General features: G+C 49.4%; 1 protein-coding gene across 4 annotated transcripts in view; it reads left to right on the top strand.

Annotated features, from left to right (window-relative positions):
• Positions 1 to 18,952, top strand: part of LOC127488765 (glutamate receptor ionotropic, delta-1) — a 754,955-nt gene that overhangs the window by 459,352 nt on the left and 276,651 nt on the right. For all 4 annotated transcript variants that reach the window (XM_070057983.1, XM_070057984.1, XM_070057985.1 and 1 more), the window contains exons 6-7: positions 5,027 to 5,197; positions 18,704 to 18,865. In XM_070057983.1, the coding sequence (XP_069914084.1) occupies positions 5,027 to 5,197; positions 18,704 to 18,865 (333 nt within the window). The remainder of the gene's footprint in view (positions 1 to 5,026; positions 5,198 to 18,703; positions 18,866 to 18,952) is intronic.

The following is an 18,952-nucleotide window of genomic DNA, read 5'->3' as shown; positions in this document are numbered from 1 at the left end:
ATATTAAGATATCTAGGATAATCAGTGAAAGGAAAACCTAGAGAATGTAACTTCTGAAGGAGGGTAAAAGTTAAAATGGGAAAAATTCATTCCAAGGGGAAAATGAAAAAGGAAGAAGGAAAAAACAGCAAAATATGTAATGTAAATAATGTGGTAAAGATCCAGTTAATTATGTAAATTATTATAATCAATAGAAATAGATTGCTATTTCTTCTAAAGCATCAAATATAGATATAAAATTATTTAGTATATTTTGTTTTTAGCAGTCCCAATTTGGAGAAAGACTGACAGCAAAGAGATGGGGAAAATGGAAAGAAATTAATCAAAATAAAGTTGGTATAATATCAGACATAATAGACTAGAAATGGATTACTACATGGATTACTAGAAATTGAGAGATTACCTGCAGAATGATAAAAGGTTCATTTGGGCAAGGAGCTAATTCTAAGATTGTGTGCAATTAATTTTAAAAACCCTCGAGATATATAAAGAAAATATAGGCAAAATACAAGGAGAAATAGACATAGTCCTTCTGTAATTGACCTAAAAATAGAGCACAGACACCCTCCCGTGACACGAATGCACCTGACGTTGTCCTGCAAAGGAACTGCAAAGCAAGCCTCTCTATGAAGAGTGAGCCAAGTGAGATGGTCTCCAGGCCATTTCTGCCACCCATTCCAGTGCCTGGAGACGGTGGCAAAGACTTAGTATTTGGAATAAAAAGAAAAATCCCACAAATCAGTATGCAAGAGACCCAACCCAATGGAAATGAACTACAAACGTAAGTTCAGTAAAGGAAATATAAATGATGCATAAATATATGAAAGATATTCAACTCTGTGAAAAATTAGAGAAGCAAAGTAAAACCTAACAATGTTCCAGTTCATACTCATCAGACTGGCAGATTTTAGGAAGTCATCAGTTGTAGGCAGGGAGACAGAAGATCAGAAATGTCTACCATGCAAGTTGGCCTAATTTCTTTGCAAATTTGGCATTATTTATAATTGGGCATCTGTACATTCTCTTTTCAAAGAATCCTAATTCTAGATGTACACTCTAGAAAAGTTCTTATGAAAGAACACCATGACACATATATAAGAAAGAAACTTTGCAGTAGCAATCAAACAAAGCATCCAAATGGTGATCAAATCAATTGTGGCACTGGTCATCTAATACAAAGTTGTGGTGTACAACTTTGCAAATCAATAAGCTAGAGCTGCACCCAACACTATGCATAAATCATAAAAACTTGGTGTTAAATCAGTGTTTTCAGCATTGTTGAGTCTTGGGATTATCTGGGGAGTTTAAGAACAGTCTCTGCTTGGTGAAATGGAACAGGACTTGATCTCTAATTTTCTCAAGTTCCCCAAGAGATTCTGATACACACAGTTTGAGGACCACTATGTTAAGACACAATTGTAGTAGGAATGCATGGAGCTTAACATACACAAAACATGCAAGACTAAGCAATATGCTATTTGTGTTACATGCATAAATCATAGCATGACAGATCACTTCTGGTGAGTAGGGAGTAAACATTGGACAGGGAGACTTCCAACCTAGATGTGGGTGGCATTTTATTTCTTAGTTTGATAAAAGGCGCATCAAAATCACTTTATTCTTCATATCTAATGTTTGTAACATTTGTGCATGAGATATATTTCACAATATTAACTTAAAAAGTAACAAAGTAAGAAAGGTTCCTAAGTTGGAGCTTGCACACTCCAGTGACATGTGGTCTGAGGTATTTGTTTTTTCCTTCTGTCCATCAAGAGCACTACCTGGAAGAAGTGTTCAGTTGGGACAAAGGGAAAGTTCATTCTTCAAACAGATGTTTAAATTGGCTGCTTATTATTACAGTTGTCTGTTCGCATAGGAAGGTCCAGACACTGGGGTCTCTCATGGGTGGTCTGGAGGCTGACCTGGAGTAAATCTGCCAAGTGGTTTCTGACAGCAGAGTGCAGGGAGTGAGCACCTGCCTGTACACACATCCTTGTGCTATTGAAGAGACCCAGGAGGGCCAACAGGACAGGAGCAGGGCCTGGCATGCCACTGCTAAAACTGATTATACAGCTTCAGAATTAGGGCAAGGAGAAGAGGGGTCCCTTTTTGTTACCCCCAAGGATTCGGGAAAGTTGCTTCTGTGAACTCGTAGACACCGATGGCAGATGCCCCTGCATTGGACACAAGGATCGTGCCAGGAGTGTGGATAGGTGGGTGGGAGTGCATCGGCAGGCAGTGTACGTGCTCTGACCCAGAGTGGCCGGATGAGTCCCAGGCCAGGAAGACAGGAAGGTCTACAATGTTGCAGCAGAGCCTCCCTGTGAGGAGGGCATATGGCAGCTAATGGGCTGGCAGAGGGCTGTGCCAAGTCCTCACGGAGTCCTGGGCAGACAGAATGGAAAAGGAGCAGTCTGCAGACGGGGGCAGCTGGGGGCAGGCCCTGAGTGCCCTCAGTGCTGTGGCTGCCCTTGGCTCACTGAGCCGCTCCCCGCAGGTGTTGCTGCAGGCTGCCAGGGAAGGGGATGGTCATGCTTAGAGAAAGGGACTGTGCGACACTTGTAGATCAGCTCTCTAATGGATTTCCTGGGAATCGGATTCCCAGGTATTTGGAGGTACACTGGGGAGGGCTCAGTGCTGCTGACACTCCTTCCAGGAAATTGAAGTGGGGGAGACCTAATAGAGGGACTTCTAGGACAATGACCTTGAACAGTGCCTCTGACAGCAAGAGAACTTGAGGATGACAGGACGCCGGAGCATACCCTTTCCTTTCCTTTCTGGCTCTCAGTCATCCGCTTTTGCATAATCCCAAAGAATCACAACCTCATGCTTTTTCTAGACAAAGTTTCCTCTTCCAATCCTTTGTCTTCCTTCTACAAGGGAAAGCTAATCGGGTGGCTCATTGGGCTTTCCTGTACTCCTGCTCCCTCTTAGTTTAAGGTGTGATTGCTCTCATCCTGCGTCCTGTGCTCCAAGCAGGACCTTGGTCACCAACCGGTGCCCACTGCGGTCTGGACCCATCCCAGCCGATGGTCCTGAGACGTGAACATTTTCCAGTTTCTTCGATTGCCCATGGGTTGCAATCCTGCAAGATCATCTGCATTAAACAGAACACTTTGAAGTGCAAACTTTCATGATGCCTACATCCAGAGTGTAATTGCACTTTAATTCTTTAGCGATCCCTGCAATTCAGTGCACCTGGGAACTATTGATCATGCTAAAAGGACATGGTTCTTGGATTTTTACGGTCTCCCAGTTGCATCTGTGGTTTTGACTGACTAGGCTTCACACACACATATCCGCTTCTGAAATACATTGTTTCCCTTCCTACCTCTGAAAGTGTTGTGTTCTTTAAATGATTTCAAAACCTTAATTTCTAACCTCATTAGCTCCATTTACACCATCATAAGGTCTCAAAGCTAGAATGGGTCATCTACAAGGAGAAAGATTTGAGACCTATTTTAAGACATAGTGATTTAGAGTTAAAATCTTGACTTGCAACCAACCACCGACTCAATCACTTGTAAGAGACAGTGAGCCTGAGCTTTCCTTAGCCTGATTAGCCCTCTCTCCCACTGCTGGAACTCTTGGCTTATGATTCGTCTCCATTTTTCATAGTGCCTATGTTGCACCAGCTCTCCTTCCTGCTCTCACCTCCTCCACTTTTGTTCCTTTCTAATCCTCTATCCAACAGCCAGAAGTTAAATGTAGATCTGATTGCAGCTCATTTGTGTCTGAAACCTTTCAAGAGCTTCTGATCACCCTCAGAGTGGGTCTTTAACTGACTCCCTGAAGCCTCATGTGCCCTCACACAGCTCCAGCCTCCTCTCTGACAGCTACTGCTTCCACATCCTCTCCAGAGGGCCAGCGACCCTGCCCTTGCCCTGGGTGGCTTCTGTACCCCTGTCTCCTGTGGCTGCACCCACTCCTCCACTGCAGTGCCCTCCCTATATACACGTGTCCATGCAGTTTGCTGCCAAGTTCATCCCCAGCCTCTGGTGCAGTGTAGGTGATGATTCCTGGAAGGAGCTCCCTGTGCTAGTCCTGTGCTTGAGGCTGCTCATTTCAAATGGGATAATAACAGGATCTGCCTAATAGAATCCCCGAGGTGGTTGTGAGCACTAATGAGATATTGTAGGAGAGGAACCTGGTGCAGGAGCTAACAGGGAAAACACAATGGGTTTCCTTACCCTGGGACACTCGGCATACTAGGGGACTTCAAAATGTTCACAGAAAATAGACTTAGAGGACACATTTATTTTGGTGCAGAAATTGTGGAATCTGTGTGTGTGTGTGTGGGGGAGGGGTTCTTCCAAAAGTTCATACAAATGCATTTTATGAAAAAAAAACTATGCATGGATTTCAGAATTTTTTCTCCCTAAACAAACATATCCATTAATCTCCCTTTTCTACAAACGTTTGAAACCGCCTCCTATGTCATCCCACAAAGACCAGGAAACCCACAGGATGGGATTAGCACCAACTCCCGCCCAGCTTTATCCCTGGTGCTCAGAACAGAACAAGTGTCACAGGTGATGTGGGCCAGAGCCTGTGGAATAGAGGCCGAGTGCATGAACAGATATGTTTTCAGAATTTGAACGCAAATACTTGTATAACGTGAATGTCATTAGTAAAGAATTCCAAGAAACTCACTGCATTTTGAGCAGCTGTGTTGGTAAATCCCGGCTTTCCCTGTATGCATAAGATCGATGACTCCCAGTGAGAAATTTCTCCTCAGTGTGGGCTGATGCCTGCCGTGCTGTTTGGCAACGTGGGTTTCTAAAAGCTTGACCCCGTGGAAACCTTGCTCATCTCTTGCTGGCCTTTAGGGAAAATGTTGAACCATCTCGTTGTATCTCAGTATTATCTGTGAACAAGCAACTAAAGAGCTGTGTGGCCCGGGCCCAGTCCTTTCACCTCCCTGGCCTGAGCTCTTGAGGATGTGTTAGCCTCCATGCTTCCTGGTAGACCGTCTGCAGGAACCGTGTGTGGGTTGCTGGTAAGCACGATCTGGTTTTCTTCCCAGGAAATCAGCGACCCCGAGATCCTGGATCTGGTCCACAGTGCCCTCGGCAGGATGACCGTGGTCCGGCAGATCTTCCCGTCCGCGAAGGACAACCAGAAGTGTATGAGGAACAATCACCGCATCTCCTCCCTGCTCTGCGACCCCCAAGAAGGCTACCTGCAGATGCTTCAGGTCAGTGTTCAGCCTCCAGGACCATGGACAGCCACAGAGGGGGCCAAACTCTGAGCCGCACCCTTGGGTACCTGCAGAGTGCTGTTGCCCACCTACTTTGATTCCTACAACTGTGTCCCTTGCTGAAGAGGAAACCAGTTGCCCAGGCAGTGCCTCTGAGTGGCACTGACAGGCAGTTTTGCCTGTTGCCAGCAGGCAGGCCGTGTTAAGTCCCCAGGTGCCTGTGGTAGTTAACAGTGACGTGCTACTGCACAAGGAGATTTCAGTCTTAGGCTGCAGGTTTGTGGGGATGGCTTCATCTGGCTGGCCTGGGGCTGGAGTCTCCCTTTAGGAAGACATCATTTTAAGCCTGTTGAAGGCCTTTTTGGGTAAGAAGCCACTGGCACAGACACGGCTCTTGCAAAACATCTCAGAACTTCTCCAGCACTTTGGTTGCACATTGTATCCCCAGCTGAGTAAGGAGGGGCAAGGGTGCAGGGCCGTGACCCGCTCACTTTCCCTTCCCTTCCAAGGTGAGAGGCACAAAGTCATCCCTTCAGCCACGCCATGGTGTATTGCACTTTGCGTTAGGTGGTTGTGGGACCTTAGAATAGAATGAGGAGCTCCGTACCTTTCCTACGGCATGGTTTTCTCTCCAGATGCTTGTGGGCGACAAGGAGACAGGACAGAGAGTGCCCCCACCCCACCCAGCCCCCAGGCTGCCATAATGCACTTTGCCATTTGCTGTTGTGCACAAGAAAACTGTGGCTGATGCCCTGTGAGAGCCACAAGACAGGAGGTCTCTTCTCCCACTGGGGGTTGTGGAAATTGCCTGGAAGTCTGTGTGCCATCAGCTCGCCTCTCAGCACTGGAAGCCAGTCTTGCCTTCTTTACCCAGACAGGCACGAGCAGTGGGAAGCAGAGTTTCAGGATGGAGGCGACTGTGTCCACTGCTTGAGGGCTGGCCTCACCCAGAGACAACTGGACGTGGCTCTGTCAAGGGCTGTGTGTTGGAGAGGGGCTCTGCTGGAGTCTCAAGTGGGCCATGGACCTGCGTTGTGTGCCAAAGCCCAAAGCACTGAATCTGTTCTAGGCTCTTGTATTTGGGGGTAGAAGAGGAAATAATCCACAGAGTGAACATGAGATGTGTCATCTTTGTGGTTGGGAAACAGAAGACACGAATTCAGCTGGAGTGACCCCATTCTCCAAGTGCCCAAGGAGCTCATTAGATGTCTGGGGATTTTTTAAAGGTGTGTTTTATTTATTTAAATTGTATATTTTATTTATTTTAAAGTGTATTTTATTTATTTATTTGAGTTACAGAGATATAGCTTCCATCTGCTGGTTCACTCCCCAAATGGCCACAGTGGCCAAGGGCTGGGCCAGACCAAAGCCAGGAGCCAGGAGCTTCTTCCAGGTCTCGCACATGGTGCCAGAGGCCCAAGGACTTGGGCCATCTTCCACTGCTTTTACAGGTGCATTAGCAGGAACCTGGATCAGAAGTGGAGTGGTGTGGACGTGATCCAGTACCCATATGGGATGCCTACACTATAGGCAGCAGCTTTACCCACTACACCACAGTGCCAGCCCCTGGGGTTTTTTCTAATGTGGTGGGGGTTGACCAAGAGAGTAGTGTGAAAGCCTTTGTAGACCATGGACTTGAGAGCCCCGGGTAATTGGGTTAGAGTAGAGATCTCTCTCAAAGATTTATTTATTTATTTGAAAGGGGCAGGGGAGAGAGAGAGAGATCTTCCACCTGCTGGTTCATTTCCCACAGGGCCTCAATGGCCAGGGCTAGGCTAGGCCAAAGCCAGGAGGTTGGCACTCCCTCTGGGCCTCCCACATTGGGTGGTAGGGGTTCAAGTACTTTGTTCATCTTCTGCTGCTTTCCCAGGTGCATTAGCAGTTGGAGCTCGAACTGGAACTCCAATATGGGATGCCAGTGTTGCAAATGGCAGCTTAACCCACAGCACCACAATACAGCCCCATCAGAGTGAAAAGCTCTTCATGTGGTTTTACATTTATGGATGCTGCTGGCCTGTTCTGTCATCCTCCTTTCAGGTGTCTGGAAGAAGCAGTAAGGGCTACATAAACCTCTCTGTAGGTGTCACACTCACTCTCCACGTGGACTGAAGTAGAGTTAGATAGCAGGGTCCAGTGGCCTGTGCCTGATCCCATCCAGCACAGGACAAGGGCAATCTCTTCACAGGTTCAGACAGAGAGAGGTGTCCCCCTGTGGGGCTTGCACGCCCTAGGAGGGCTCCCCGGCTCTCCCACCTTGAAGGGCTCCAGTCGTGTGCACAAACGTGTCCTCCTTGCCTCTGCCCAGCCTCACATCTCCAGTTCATTTCTCCCACCCCTGCTTTGTCACACTGCACTCCGTCTACTTAACAAAGAATGGGATGCTTTCCACTGCCCAAAATGGGGTTGCACCTGCTCGGGTTGGGGAAAGAGCAGGTGCTTCTCGTCCAGGTCTGTGGCTGAGACTGTGCTGTGGACTAAAGGACCCGGGTGGGATTTTTGATGGCACATCCAACCTGCAGGATGCAAAGAGGCTGCCTGTTGGAGGCTGAGACAGGATGGCAGAGTGAGGGAGTCTGGCTGAGGACATCCACCCACCGGTTACTTAAGAGGATAAACAAAGGCACGGTTGAGCGGTACAGCTAGATACCACCAAATAAGGCAAACACAACATTGGACCTAGCAACCCTGGGACACACCCTACCTCTGTCTGTTCCTGCTGGGACCCAGGCCCTACCTGAGGAGCAAGGTTTAAGAGCAACACTGTAGAGATCTTGCAGAGATAGCATAGGCAACAGCAGCAGAGCAGGTGCCAGCTCACCTGGGTTCAGATCCCAGGAACTCTAGTTACTAACCAGTTCTTGAATTATTACTGGTACTTATTTGCCATTTGGTGCCCCAGTTTCCTCCGCTGTGAGTTGGGGATTAGAATATTTCCAACCCTCTAGAGTCCTAATGATAATTAACTGGGAGACTATAAGAAAAGACTCAGAACAGGGCTGGGCTATTAACAGCCTCACATCACTGTCACTGAGAGGGTAGGAGGTGGTGTTCAGGGTTTCCACAAAAAGGCTCAACCTTTTCATGGCCTCTGTTTCTCTTTCTGGTATGATATGGTCGATCTCTCTTCCTAAATGTAGTTTTTTCAAAATTATTTATTTAATTTGTCCCCTGCACCCACATGGGACACATAAATGAAGCTCCTAATCCTGGCTTCACTGTGGCCATTTGGGGAGTGAACCAGTGGATGGAAGTTCTCTCTCTCACCATGTTTCCACCCCTGTAACTCTAAATAAACCTTTAAACAACAACAACAAAAAAGAATGCAGGTCTTGGGGCCAGCACTGAGGTACAGCATGTTAAGTGACCACCTGCAATGCTGGCATCCCCTGTGAGCACTCGTTTGAGTCTCAGCTGCTCCACTTCCAACTCAGCTCCTTGCTAACATCCTTGGGAAGGCAGTTGATGATGGCCCAAGTACATGGGCTCCTGCCATTCACCTTGGATGCCCAGATGGAATTCCAGGCTCCTGCCTTTAGCTTTGCCCAGCCCTGGCCATTGTGGCCATTTAGGGAGTGAACCAGCAGATGGACAATCTCTATTTCTCTCTCTCTCTCTCTCTCTCTCTCTCAATCTTTAACCCTACCTTTCAAATCAATAAATAAAACGTAAGGAAAAAAATAGAATAATTCTTGGCCAAATTAACAGTCCCTAGGAGCCTCTTTATATGTAAGCCAAACACTTTTTAAAAGAAATTTCTCTCCATTTGTTGCATTGTCTTCAGTGTAGGGAGTGCACTGGGAAAGAAATGTGGATTTATTTACTCATCCTGCCCAGCAGTGACTTGGGCAGCTTGTAGATTCGTCTCATTTACAAGCCATTCCCTTCAAGTCTCCTCTGGAAACTATTACAACTTCTTTCTTTCTTAATGACAGTGTAGAACGCAAACTAATTTCTACTAGCCTCTAGCTGTGAGATTTATCGAGAAGATTCTAACATGTTTAGAACAACCAACTCAAGGAAAAAAAAACATTTGTGTCATGGATTATTAACTTTGTCTTGATGAAATTAATGAAAATCCTGTTGGAAATGGAGCTCTCTAGTCCATCTTCAGCTCCTCTCCCGGATGGCTGCTCCTGGGATGATACTTCTCTGTGAGGACCATCAAGAACAGGGCACTTTTGGAAGCGCATTCGTCTCTTGCCTTGCTGCTGAGTTGACCTTGGAGACTCCATCTTCCCCTATTAGGCCTGTGGTCAGGGCTTGCTGTGTTCTGTAGCCAACCAAGCACTATTACAGCAAATCAGTTTGGTCCCTGTTTAGCAGAGAGAAAGATACCTAAATAAGTAGCTTCTAGTAGCTCCAGAAGTCTGGCATTTGCCAACACGCAGTGCTGCTGTTTATTTTTCCATACCCAGCACTGTCTGATCTGGGCATTTCTCATTCTTGAATTTTTTTGACAAGTCCGTTTAGGGCTTGTCTGACTCAGTGAGTCATAAAAGTGATAACCGATCCCTGAGAACCCTGTGACTTTGCTATGATTTCACAGGCAGGGGCAGCTGCACTTGGAGAATCTGTTACTACTGTGTCTCTGGAACATGGCATTGCCCAGTGAGTTCCTCAGGGCTCCTGCTTGCACTGCTGCCCCACCAGCATTCAGATGTTCTCTCCCCGGGGGGATAACAGGCTAATGATGTAAGCCCTGTTGTCTGGTCACTGTGGAGCCCGATGATGCCTGGGTTAAGCTGTGTGGGTTAACGTGGTGGTGTTATTGTGGAATGCTCCCTGAGCATTTCACAGTTGTTGAATGGCTTGGCTGAATCACGCCTCCCTCAGGCGCACTCCATTAAAGCAGGCCCCATCTTCCCTGCCCTACACATCACGATTTCTTCCAGGCTTTCTGTATTCTTCCCAGACTGCAAGGTTTTCTGTCAACCTGTCAGCGGACGCCTTCCTGCTGCAGCTTCCTCGCTCACACAGAGCTACCTTGGATTTCATGTCACTCTCAATAGTTTCCTTAACCCCTAAGACCCATACAGGTGCTAGGAGAAAGGGAAGCTTTTGTCAGAGACACAATTGCACAGGTGGTCTCCTCGGGTGCACCTGCTCACCACGCTGGCTGCAAGGGGGCTGCCTGAGCCCAGAGAGCCTCTGCTCTGGGCAGATGCCCCTCTCCCCTCAGCAAACTCGCTGCTCAGATCTGGCCTTTGCAACCCCTTTGCCCTCTGCCACCACCTGCTCCCTCCCCAAGGCCTGGCCATGGTGCGCTCTCTCAGGACAGGTGGACCAGCAGCAGTTTGGCAGAGAACTCTTGCCTGGGGACGGATTCCTCAAGCTGTGGCATCTGGACATCAGCTTGTGCTCCTAGCTGGACCCTCTGTCAGCGGCTTGTTTGACTTTGGGGGCTGACCAGAGCTGGTCTGAGGGTCTGCTCAGAGGTCAGTCCCTGCCATTTGTCTCTTTGATGTCTCCCTGAAGAGGCCACTTTGCTTGATTAATGATGGAGGGAGGGGGAAATCAGGCTGTCCAGAAACCCAAAGGAAATGCGGCCTTTCTCAGTGAGACTGTTTCCCGCATCACCGGCTTCAGTGCAGGGGAAGACAATGGACTGATGCAAGGTGCAGCTGGTCCTGAGGCTTTGATGCTGGCCCGCACTTACTTCATCTTCCCAAGAATTGTCCTTACCTTGATACAGCAGGTACACAAGAATCCCTGGGCCCCACAGCATGGCATCTAGTGAGGCTTGCTGAGGTCTCAGACTTACCCTGGAGCCCACAAGCATGCTGGGAGTGTTGGGAGGCTGACAGTCTGGCTGCGCATCCATGCACCCTGCTGTACTGTGGAGACCTCTCCTTTGCCGTCTGGTGGGGACACGCAGAGGTCTCAGCCTGCTGATGTCCGGATAGGCTTGGAAACTAATCGCTGTCCCCAGGAGCTCTGCCCATTTTATGGGGGCTCATATTTTTTATTCCTGGTCCTGATTCTGTTTCTGGGGACTCAGTGACTGACCAGAGCATCTGCCCTGGACCTGCCCAGATGGGAAATCCTATCAACAAAACCCCCATCCCCACATGCACAGATCACCTGCTGTGCTCTGAAGGCTGTGTCCTCCCTAGGGTCATAAGCTGCAACCTAACTCTCAAGGTGATGGTACTGGGAGGTGGGACATTGGAGGGGTGATTTGGACATAAGATGGGAGCCCTCCTGGAGGGGCCAAAGGCCCACAGAGGGCTGATGAGGCCACAGTCCTCCTCTTCCACTGCTTGGAGACCCAGCAAGAGGGAGCCATCCACGATCCAGGAAGGAAAGGGGCTCTCATCAGACAATGATCCTGCCCCTGTCTGGGTGCTCACCTTCTGCCTCCAGAACTATGAGGAGTAAACTCCTGCGGTTTATAAGTCACTAGGTCAGTGGTGTTTTGTTATAGTGGCCCAAGCTGAGTCGGCCTCTGTGTCTCAGAGCTGCCAGGAGCCCTGGTGGCAGGGGTAGGGGCGTGGTGGGGGTCCTAGCTGCACAGACTGTCTCTGTGGACCAAGCCCTGCTGCTGAGCCTTGCTCCTGTGCCCCAGGGCTCCCTGCCTCTCCACCTGGCTGGCTTCTTTCTCCATCCTCATCTGCTCCCTCTGCATCTTGACTCTAAATTCTTATTTTCTCATAAAGATCAATTTAACCATCTTTCTTTTGCTCTTGCTGACACAAGGTGTTCTCCTAAATAAAATATAGTTATTGATATGGGATTTTTGGCTCAAACTCAAAAAATCCAACCTGGTTTCCTGTCACTGGTGCTTATGTCCGTGACTGGTCTCTGTCCAACAGCCAGCTGTGTCTCCTGGGTTTCCAAAGAGCTGCAAGCCCCCAACAAGTGCTCATGGCTTAGTTCTCTCCTCTGCCTCTCAGAAATGTATGCTCTGCTTCCTGTTTCCTGGCTGAGTCTCTGCCTTCTGTGTGAGGGAGTGACAGTGCGGCTGGACGCTCCCATCCCATGCTAAAACAGTGCTGGCTTCTGAGAGGAGCTGGACAGCTCCCACGGAGTGTGTGTGTGTGCGCATCCGGCTCCTCTGTTGCTCCCAAGTCAGCTTCTGTCTGCCATCGCTTGTCTTCTAGAAGGGATGTTGCTTTGCAAATACCTCCTCATCTCTTTACCTGGGTGTGTCCTCCTATGAACAGCTGTAGAACTAGTCATTCAACCTTGATGAATCCACAGCCACTTATTTAATCACTTCTTCATGCCATGCCAGTTCTTACGTGAAATCATTCACAAATGTTCTCTTAATTCTCACCAGCCCCTCAACATTAGGACTTTAAAAAAATAGTTATTTGTTTTTATTTATTTGAAAGTCAGACAGATACACAGAAACATACATACAGACATTTTCCATTTGTTGGTTCACTCTTCAAATTTGCATTACAGCCCAGTTTGGGCCAGGCTGAAGCCAGGAGCCTGGAGCTCAATCCAGGTGCTACCTCCTAGGGTACACATTAGCAGAAGGCTAGAGCAGAAGTGGAGTTGGGACTTGAACCCAGGACAGTGTGTGATGCAGGTCTCCAATGAAAATTAACTGCTTCACAAAATTTCTACCCCTGAAATTGGGACTTTTTAAAATACTTTATTTATTTGAGAGGTAGAGATACAGAGAGAGAGAAACGGAGAAAAGTCTTCCATCTGCTAGTTCACTCCCCAGATGGCCACAACAGCCAGAGCTGAGCTGATCCAAAGCCAGGAGCCAGGAGCTTCTTCTGGGTCTCCCACGTGGATTCAGGGGCCCAAGGACTTGGGCCATCTTGTACTGTCTTCTCAGACCATAGCAGAGAGCTGGATCGGAAGTGGAGCTGAGACACAGACAGTGCCCATATGAAATACTGGTGCCAAAGGTGGAGGCTTAGCCCACTATGCCACAGCATGGGCTCTGAAATTGGGACTTTGAAGTTCCATTTTGTAGCATGTTCTGATTAGGGAGAATGGCACATACAAAAGTCCAGAGGCCTGGTGGAGCAGGGGCAGAGTTCACTGTGCTTGAGCCAAGAGACGAGAGGCAAGAAATGCTGGGAAGCAAATCAAAGGAGCTGTGATCTGGCAGGAGGTGCATCTGAGAAAGGTGATTGTGCAGGGTGCAGAGGGAGGGTCTGAGGCTGGGAGCAAGGGAAGTGGCCGTTACCAATTCCCTAGGGAGAGAGGAGGCTGCTGAACCATGCTATGGCAGTGGGAGGTGATCATTTAAAGAGGTCACCAAGGACTTCCCCAGGACTGTAACCCCTGAGCCTGTACAGGGGACAGGTCCAGGTGACTATGTACAGAGTTATAGGTGCAGGGTGACGGCTGACCCTTGTTCTCACCATGTGCTGCCTGCCTTCCTCACCTACCCTGCACACCTGGGTGGTCTCATTGCAGAATCAACTATGCCAAGTAGCCCTTCGAGTGCAGTGGGTCGTGCAGCTCACTCTCAGGAGCCTGGATACATACACACTGCACCTGCCTCCATTGTTCCGTTCCGTGGAACGCCTCAGGGAGTGCTATCACCTTCCCATCAAAGGGCAGCCCCATGGCACCTGAGGGTGTGCAGCCCTGACAAACCCGGGACCAGTGACAGCTGTGGCTTTGTGCTGGGACTGGGAGGGGGCCAGGGACGCATGCCCAGGTGTCCAGGTGAGCAGACTGCACATAGAGTTGGGGATTAGTGCTTAGCATGGCTTCTTTGTCAGCCTTCTGATCCACAAGCTGCAGAATCCAGACATGACTCCTGCACACTTTGAAAGAGGGAGAAGATCTTGTTGCCAGATCTGAGTTCATCTTCCCAGTAACTCCACATTCTGTGTGCCTCACCCATGCGGACTTCCCCGATAAGCCCTCGGCTCACCCACTCTGAAGTCAGGGGCCGCTTAGGTCTGTTGTTTGCCCTTTGCATTCCTTTCTAGCTCTGCTCTCTCCAAAAATGACAATGTGTCATTTGCAATTCACAGGGGCAGTAAACCAGGGCTGCTGTCTGCGCCTTCCCAGGGCCCTGGTCACACTGTGTTTTGCTGTGATAAGTCTGAGAGTCTTCAATGGCTTGCTCAGGGTCACTAAACAAGTAGGCGCAGGAGATGTAACTCACCCATTCAGTGAACACTGACTCAGTGTGTGCTGTATCCATGCACTGGGGGTCCTCCAGGGAGCAAGGCTGGCAAAGCTCTTGGGCCACCCTCCTATGCTGCATGTATGGCAGTGTGAGTCATACTGTATCATAAAGAGTGAGAGGGGAACTGGACTTACAAGCTGGCATATGTCTCTGGAGTGGCCAAGTGAACCAGCCAGCTCTCTCCTCACTTAGCACAGAGCCCACAGGCTCCCAGAAAGACTCTTGCCCCTTTCCTCTTCCCCTGACTTCACTCCTGGTGTCTCTGACTTGGTTCTAAGTCTTGCTTTGCAGTCAAAGCCCTTGGCCTTGACACTTTGACTTCTCTTTTGGTTTTCAACTTGACTGTGACCTGGGAAGAGGCACGTTTCCCTCCTCTCACTTTGTGCAGCACTGTTCCCAGGTGGTCCTATCCCTGGCTCTCATTTTCATGGGCTGAGGTTTAACTAGACAGTATCTGCCCTGTCTGGCTGATCTTTGCTCATGAGCTATATGCTGTGTCTTATCTGAGATGGGAAGGAGGGAGGCAAGACTCCTTCAGGCCAGGCTCCTTTCTCTCCCTGTGGTCCATGACCCCAGCCTAAGCTGTTGACTCTTTGTGACAGGTGATGAGTGAGTATTCTTGCAGCTGGGGCCCTCTCTCCTTCAAGACCACCCCTACTGTCTTGGGGGCTTGGTATGACCAAGCTCTGACACTGTATTCATCCACCTGCCCTAAGGAAAGCCTTAAGTTTACCAGGCTATGGAGAGGGTCTAGAGAGCCATTCTCCCATCTTCTCTTGATCTCATCCCCACAGCAGCTTTTCCCCAGACAACCGGATTGTGAAGGCAATGCCGTCCCCACCTGCTGCATCTCCACCAGTGAACCATAAGCCAAAGTCAGAATGCACAAAGTAGGTTACCTAAGTGATGATGCTGAGGTTGGGGGCCAAAGGCAGATCCACAGATCAACACTGACTCTTAGCTTCTGCCCAAGGCAGGGACAAATATGGAGACAGTGTATTACCAGGAGAAGGAGAAGGAGAAGGAGAAGGAGAAGGAGAAGGAGAAGGAGAAGGGGTGAGTAGAGTAGATAGAAAAAGTTCCAATGAGGAGCTAGAAGGCTTTTCAAGTAGGCTCTGATGAGAAGCTAATTGCTGTTTCGGAAAAGGAGTCTTCCACCCAAGTCAAAGTTTGAGGCAGTCAATCTTTTCTTCTTCCTGTCTGTTTTGTATATTTTTGTTGTTGTGAAATACAGTTAGTGTGTGTCTTCTAAGCAGGAGGTCAGACCATCCATCTGTCTGTCCATCCATCCATCCACCCACCTACTCACATATCTATATATCTACCTATATCTATCTATTCATCCATCCCTCTATCATTCTCTCATCTATTTACCTACCTATCTGGTTATTCATCCATCCACTCACCCACCCATCCACTCACATTTTTGTCCTTCCATCCATCCATCCATCCATCCATCCATCCAGTTATCCATGTATCTGTCTATTTGTCTATATCTAGTTAGCTATCCATTTATTCATCCATCCACTCACCCAGCTGTCCACCCACACACCCATCCATCCACTGTTCCTGCATTATGTGTATCTTCCATGAATTCATTCGTCAAATGCATGTTAAGCACTCGCCATGTTCCTTGGTTGGTGCTGGATTCTAGAGACAGCCCTTAGGGAACTCAACAATTGATGAGGTAAGCACATTCATGAACTGACAGTGCAGAATGCATGCGCAGAAGAGGGTGTGCTCAGGGAGATCTGGGGGTGGTGGTGAGCAGGGTCTATCTGTGCTTGGAAAAGAGCATTGCTCCAGCCTGCTCCTCTGAGCTGGAATGCATTCATTCTTTACAGCAGACACACTTGTGGGAGGACTGAGGGCTTCCTCTGGCCTTTCTTAGTCATATTCTGCATTCATACATTTGCTGAGTACCTTAATTCACTGTGGCTAGAAGTGCTGGAGGGGAAAAGGTACCTTATGTTGGGTGTTTGTCTGGGCCACAGCAGAGGTGCTATGAGTCCTGCCCTCAGTGCGTGAATGGGGGTGTGAGTGGGTCGAAAGGTCTGGGCTGGATAAATAGTCCTCGCAGTGAGTGGGTGCCTGCGAGATCCGCGTATATCTTGAGAACAGACATCTTCACTTTGTCAAGGACTCTCAGCATTGAGTTATTCTTTGGGAGAAAAGAAAACCAAAGCTACCTCTTAGTGGTTCGTATTCCCTTCTACTGAAAGCTCCATTCTGCTTGTGTTCCAGAGAGGGAAGGCAGCTGTGCATCAGTGGGGGCTCCCAAGCACTGGGGGGGGGGGGGGCAGGGCACGGGCCATCCCTGCTCCCTGAGGCGAATGAGTCTCCCACCCTAAGGAGGCCAGGATATGATTCTGTCATGATGCAGACAGGGAGTGGGTGCCTGTTGGTGGGAACACTTCCTCTCTGTTGTTAGTTGACACCTGACAAGGATGAGCCCAGTCACTGCTTTTGCTGCTTCCCATGTTTCGGTGAGCTGTGGTCAGTCACCCAGGCAAGATCTGGCCACCTCCTGAGCATCGACCCACCCTCCACCCACTTCTCACACTTGCAGCAGGCACAGCAAGAGCACAGGACAGTGACAGATGGGACACAGCTCTTTAGCCATGTCCTGCCCATGAGGAGACTTCCAGGGAAAGCGGTCGGCTCTGCTTGGATGTGCCCCTGTGGAAATGGCTCTGGAGGGCTAGCATGAGCGACTGGATGGACAGGGCAGAGCCCATGTGTCTGATGTCCTGTGCCCCGTCCTGTGCTCCCCCTCCCACCCTGACTGCAGCTTCAGTTGTGGGGGATGAGTTCCACCACCACGTTCTTGCCTGCAGCATCCAGAGTAAGACGCGTGGGGATGGAAGTGCAGGCAGAGACGGAGGCATGGAGGTGTAGGGGGCAAGGGAACACATTGAGGAAGGAGAGGTGGGAGCAGAAGGGGAGACTTCTTGTATTCCAAGGAGCGTATTTGATCTTCCCAGACCTCCTGTGAGGCTGACATAGTCTCCTGTTTCTATCCGGTGGGTTTTGTTTTCCTGAAATATTTTTAGCAGGCTCCTTGCTGCTCAGGTGTTCAGATACTGGTCCCTGTGACCCACTTTGCTGGCCATTGTCTATGCAACAGTTAGAAACAAGGGGCCCTAACCTGACCGTGGGTGGACGTTAACTCTCCCAGGCCACTCCCTCCTCCTCCGATGCCTCCTTGAGGGCTGAGATGGCGTGAAGGTGACATCTGGGAACAAGTGCGCCCTCCTCCTTGCTAGGCTCTTGCTGAGCCATGAGCAGGCAGGTGTAGGCCTTCCTACCCCTCCAGACAGGAGTCTTCCATCGCAGTCACCCCCGGATGCACAGGAGGGTTGCTCTGCAAGCATTCTTCCAGCTTCTCCTCCTCGGCCCATCCTGAGACCAGAGTGGTCTTTTATTTAAGATTTATTTATTTATTTGAAAAGCAGAGTTACACAGAGGGAAGGAGAGACAGAAAAAGAGAGAGAGAGAGATTGTCCATCCACTGGCTCACTCCCCAAATGGCTGCAATGGCCAGGGTTGGGCCCAGCCAAAGCCAGGAGCCCAGAGCTGCTTCTGGGGTTCCAGAATGGTCTTTTCTGAGGCCAGGTTGATCAGCAGCTGTTTGGGCACAGACCCACCAGTGGCGACCTTCTTCCTGAAGTCACCTTATTAGTCCTCAGCACACAGCCCCCACCCCCATGGCTCTGCCTGGCCCTGGCCCTGCCTGCCTGTGGATCCTGCCCATCCCTTCTGCTCTACCTGTTGACAGTCTTGATCTTGAACTGCCTTCAGTTCCTCTGACCCAGAGTTTGGCCAACTGAGGCCATGGGGGTGTACCCAGCACACAGGCCATTTTGATAAATAGCATCTTATTACCCATGGCTGTGCTTACCCCTTCATGTCTTATCCAGGATGCTGTCAGGTTACTAACAATAGAGTTGAGTGATTACAACAGAGACAGCAGCACCCAAGTCTTTACTACCTGGTTCTTTGATAGAAATTTTGGTAGGTGCTGCCCTAAGTGGCCCTGCCCCTTTGCACCTTGATGCAAATGCTGGGCCCTCTTTATACTGCTCATCCCTCATCACCTGAGCAGGTCATTTGCCCAGGTGCATGTCTCAGTCATGGTGCTTATCTTGCTGGTCTTCCTCAGGTTGTACAAATCCACCTCCCACTCTCATACCTGATGCAGGGATAAGCCTTATCCTACTCAGCATCTCAGCACCTGCCTGGGCTGTCGAATGAACACCTGGAAGCCACACCTCAGTGCTGGGGACCGTATCTTAGGGTCGGTGTCCTGCACCACCCCAGCTTTCTGCTGGTTTCTCCCCATCTCTGGGAACGCATGAGCCAAAGGCATTTCATTTCCTCTGTCTTTGCAGATCTCCAACCTCTACCTGTATGACAGTGTTCTGATGCTGGCCAACGCCTTTCACAGGAAGTTGGAGGACCGGAAGTGGCACAGCATGGCGAGTCTCAACTGCATACGGAAGTCCACCAAGCCGTGGAACGGAGGGAGGTCCATGCTGGACACCATCAAAAAGGTGTGTGCATGGGGACACCTTTCCAGACCAAGGTGGGAGCCAGGGCCACTCCTCACACCCCAAGTCTTTGCCCATCCTGCAGCCAGC

Source organism: Oryctolagus cuniculus, chromosome 15 (genome assembly GCF_964237555.1).
Source record: "Oryctolagus cuniculus chromosome 15, mOryCun1.1, whole genome shotgun sequence".
Lineage (NCBI taxonomy): Eukaryota > Metazoa > Chordata > Mammalia > Lagomorpha > Leporidae > Oryctolagus > Oryctolagus cuniculus.
This window is presented reverse-complemented; position numbering and strand designations above follow the sequence as displayed.